Here is a 4,254-nt window from a genome sequence, read left to right as displayed (position 1 = left end):
AAAGTTATATATTAATTATTGCTCACATTTCACTTAATCATGTTTAAAGAGTTGTATTTTATTAGAAAATCAGTAGTTTTCTGCTAAAAAAAAAAAACAACACTTGATGCTAAACATTATTTTTTCCCTTGCTTACTTTCTTCCTACTAATTATCAGATTGTGTCTCAGAGTTCAGAGATCTTGTGGTTTATCATTCATTACATTAGTTTCAAATACCCAAAATCGACTAGTTGTAAGTTAAGCACTCAAGATTTACAATGTACAAATGGGAGAAAAATGCTGCAAATCAGGTAGGGTCAACATGATTATCCTTCCATAGGCAAAATATATGCTCTTAATTGGTGGTTTTTAAAATGGATTCTGAGAATGAGAGCCTAATGGAGGGAGAGTGGCCTAGGGTGGGGCCTCCTCCCTCCCTTTCTCCTGCTCTCTATTCAGTCAGGCTAGTTCAATTTTCATCTGTTTTCTGTGCACCCCCTTCAATGTAAGATTGTGCTTGAGAGAGAAAAAAAAAATAAATGTTCACAAATGAAAGAACATAAAATTGCTTCATTACAACCTCTAAATTAACAAGCAATAGTCAGGATATCAAACATATTATCTTCAGGTGAATAATCTTATATAATAAGACATAGTACAATCCTACTCAAGCTGTTTTATCAAGAAATTAGTCTTGAGTTACATGAGATGAAATTTATATTTTCTGATACATCAATGACCACATCAGAATGTTTCAGGTGAAACATATTTTTCCAACTATCTGTACCACATCATTCTCTCTCTTTTGTGTCCCTTACAGTACCATGGAGTGGGGTAATTATTCCATGTATGCCGACTTTGTCCTCCTGGGTTTGTTCAGCAGCACCCGTTTCCCTGGGCTTCTCTTTGCCCTCATTCTCCTGGTCTTTGTGATCTCCATAGCCAGCAACACTGTCATGATCATTCTCATCTATATAGACAGTCGCCTCCACACCCCCATGTACTTCCTGCTCAGCCAGCTTTCCCTCATGGACATCCTCTACATTTCCACCATTGTGCCTAAGATGCTGGTCGACCAGGTGATGAGCCAAAAGGTCATTTCCTTTGCAGGATGCACTGCCCAACACTTCCTCTACCTGACTTTTGGGGGAGCTGAGGCTTTCCTCCTAGGACTCATGTCCTATGACCGCTATGTAGCCATCTGCAACCCTCTGCGTTATCCTGTTCTTATGAGCCGCAAGGTCTGTTTGTTGATTGTGGCAGCAGCCTGGCTGGGAGGATCTATAGATGGCTTCTTGCTCACCCCAAGTACCATGCAGTTCCCCTTCTGTACCTCTCGGGAAATCAACCACTTCTTCTGTGAGGCCCCTGCCCTTCTGAAGCTCTCCTGTATGGACACATCTACTTATGACATAGTCATGTATGTCTGCTGTATCCTGATGCTCCTCATCCCTTTCTCTGTTATCTCAGCATCCTACACTAGAATTCTCATTACTGTATATAGGATGAGTGAGGCAGAGGGAAGGCGAAAGGCTGTGGCCACCTGCTTCTCACACATGGTGGTTGTCAGTCTCTACTATGGGGCTGGCATGTACACATATGTTCTGCCTCCTTCTTACCACACCCCTGACCAGGACAAAGCTGTGTCTGCCTTCTACACCATCCTCACACCCATGCTCAACCCACTTATCTATAGCCTCAGGAACAAGGATGTCATAGGGGCCCTACGCAAGGCTCTGAGGAGGTGTTTGTCCTTAGGATAGGTAACCACTTTCTAAAGAAATTGCATGTGCTGCTAGAGGTTTGAAAATAAGACTGCAGGGCTTTGTCACCACCTTGGAATTGAAATAGTCTCTGTCTAAATGCATAAATGATTGTGGGGCATTCATGGCATTTGGAAAGCAGACTGGGATTTTGAGGATTTGGTCATTTTTGGAAGGTATGAGAGTTCTGAACAATGGACAGTTTTGGATGAAGCAGCAACAAAGTTGGGTTTTCAGCAGTCACCCATCTGCTTTTAACAAAATGTATTTTCTGCTGGAAATCACACAGTAACCTATAACTAGCTATGCTCAGTTTTGTCAAAAGAAATGGTCATTTTCAGCTGCTCCTGTGATTTCTCACCACTGTCTTTCTTTAGACATTCTGCCAGTTCACCATTATAAGGAACAGACTTGTCAATTATTATCTGATTGTATTTCAAATTTAGTGATCCCTCCTCCCACCTTTGTTTGTGAATATGTCCTAAGACCTCCATGAATGCCTGAAATCCTTAATTGTACCCAACCACATTGTGGTCATTTGGAACACATTTCTGTTCCTGTCTTTTAACCACAAATTTGATGTCTTTTTCATCTTAACTAACCACTTATTATACACTGTGGCTGTCACTTTTGCATTTTGAGTTGTGACAGCAAAACTAGCACAAATTTGTTTTCCCTTCCTAACAATTTCAAAAATAAAATTTGTTCTTCCTGTAGATCTTAGCAACCTTCGCATAAAATTTTTCCTTTCCTTATTTAATCACAAAATTTCACCTTTTCAGGAAAGCTGACAAGGAACACTATATCTTCTCTTGGGCATATTTGAATTATCAGGATCCCTTCTATTCTTTGGTACCATTATTAAGTGAAATAAGGGTTGCATGAATACAGGGACTGCAACACCTTGACATTTGACCTCATAACTGAGACAGCTACTGAGTGGCTAATGGGTGGGCATGTGGCACAGTGTGGATACACTGAACAGAGGGATAAATCATGTCCCCAGCTGGATGAAGCTGGATGGCGCAAGATGTCATCATGCTACTCAGAACAGTGCACAACTTAAAAAAACATATGACCCATTTAGTTTTAAAATTTTCCATTTCGAATTTTCATATAGGAAGTGGTAACTGACATTGCAGAAAGTGAAACCTCAAGCAAGGGGGGAACTACTGTATTACTTTAATATTTAATCAATTTTTCTACAAGTGAATTTTTTGGTCTTCCATAGCATTTAATTCAATCAAATGGTTATTAATGATGGAAAAAAGGTGCCGTGACTCTATGTAATTAATTTTTTAAACTTAATTCTATCCATGTAGCTTATAGACAGTGAAGTTTAGAGGAGACCAGCACATTGATATCCACCTTTATTTTTCCCTCATAATGTTTTACTAAAAATTATCCCAGAATGATGGGTTCATTGTATTAAAAAAAAAATCATTACAGTGTGGATGGCTTCTCTTTTTTCTATCCCTCATTTCCCTGACTTTTAAATTATATCATTTAATATGGAAAAATAGGGCAGTTTTAAGTTATATTCCTTTTACCATATTTAAATTATATGATGGCCTAAAGTATTTCCTAATATATTTTATTTCTGAAGTTCCTTCTGCAAAGTAATAAGACACTTTTGTCAGCAAAATATTGATTTATTAAATGGAAATTAATATGCATTAGTTACATTTTCTCTAGCTTTCAAATTTTAATTTAGTCTTGTTTTACATTTAATAATTTTAATAAATTGTTTTATATTAACCAGTATCATTCTGATGAAGTGGAGAAAATTATGTTTATTCCCTGTTTCCTTAAAACTAGTTCAGTTTTAGGTCCTCAGTCTTTCCGTTTTGTTACAGAAAGACTTTATATCTTGGAACTTATATTAGCTAAGAAGAAAATGATTTGCATTTGAAAAAGAAAATGTACTTATCTATAAGCTCAGTTTTAAAATATGTATGTATTTGGGAATTTACATTTGTGTAGACAAGCCTTCTGGGAGTTGACATATGGTTCAGAAAAATCTAGTGCTTTTACACCTGGGCAAAGAAAAGGGAAAATATCTCATTGCAGAGCTGTCAAAGGCACATAATTTCCATTTTGCATTTCAAAAGAAGACATATGGGTGGAAGATGACATTGTTTCTTATCCCTAACTGTCCCATTTTCCCTCAGTGATGTCCAGATTAATAAGGTGGAGTCAACTTTTAGACTCCACCAAGTCCTGATCTCCTAGGATTTTTCAACCCAGTCCTCCTCCCTCTTATAAGTTCACTTTCTCCACTGGTGATATTGAAATAATGAATTAGATTTCAATTAGAAGTCTTAGCTATTTTACGATTTAGATGTAGCGAATATGTCTTTTAAATGGATTCTGGATAGAAAAAAGGGACCTATTAGGGAAATTACATTCTCGTTGTGGAGAAGCTCAGTATTATAGATCTTGTTAACCTCTAATTATAGATGTTTACTGTGTCCTTTCTCTAAATTCTTTTTTTTTTTTTTTTTTTTTTAC

General features: G+C 37.2%; 1 protein-coding gene across 1 annotated transcript; it reads left to right on the top strand.

Annotated features, from left to right (window-relative positions):
* The first annotated feature begins 804 nt into the window (after positions 1-804).
* Positions 805-1,743, top strand: LOC100944378 (olfactory receptor 2T27-like). Its single transcript, XM_012813585.1, has one exon. It carries the CDS (start codon positions 805-807, stop codon positions 1,741-1,743), a length of 939 nt encoding a protein of 312 aa, XP_012669039.1.
* Positions 1,744-4,254: the final 2,511 nt, after the last annotated feature.

Source organism: Otolemur garnettii, unplaced genomic scaffold, assembly GCF_000181295.1.
Source record: "Otolemur garnettii isolate 467f Iridium unplaced genomic scaffold, OtoGar3 scaffold00279, whole genome shotgun sequence".
NCBI classification, from domain to species: Eukaryota; Metazoa; Chordata; class Mammalia; order Primates; family Galagidae; genus Otolemur; species Otolemur garnettii.
This window is presented reverse-complemented; position numbering and strand designations above follow the sequence as displayed.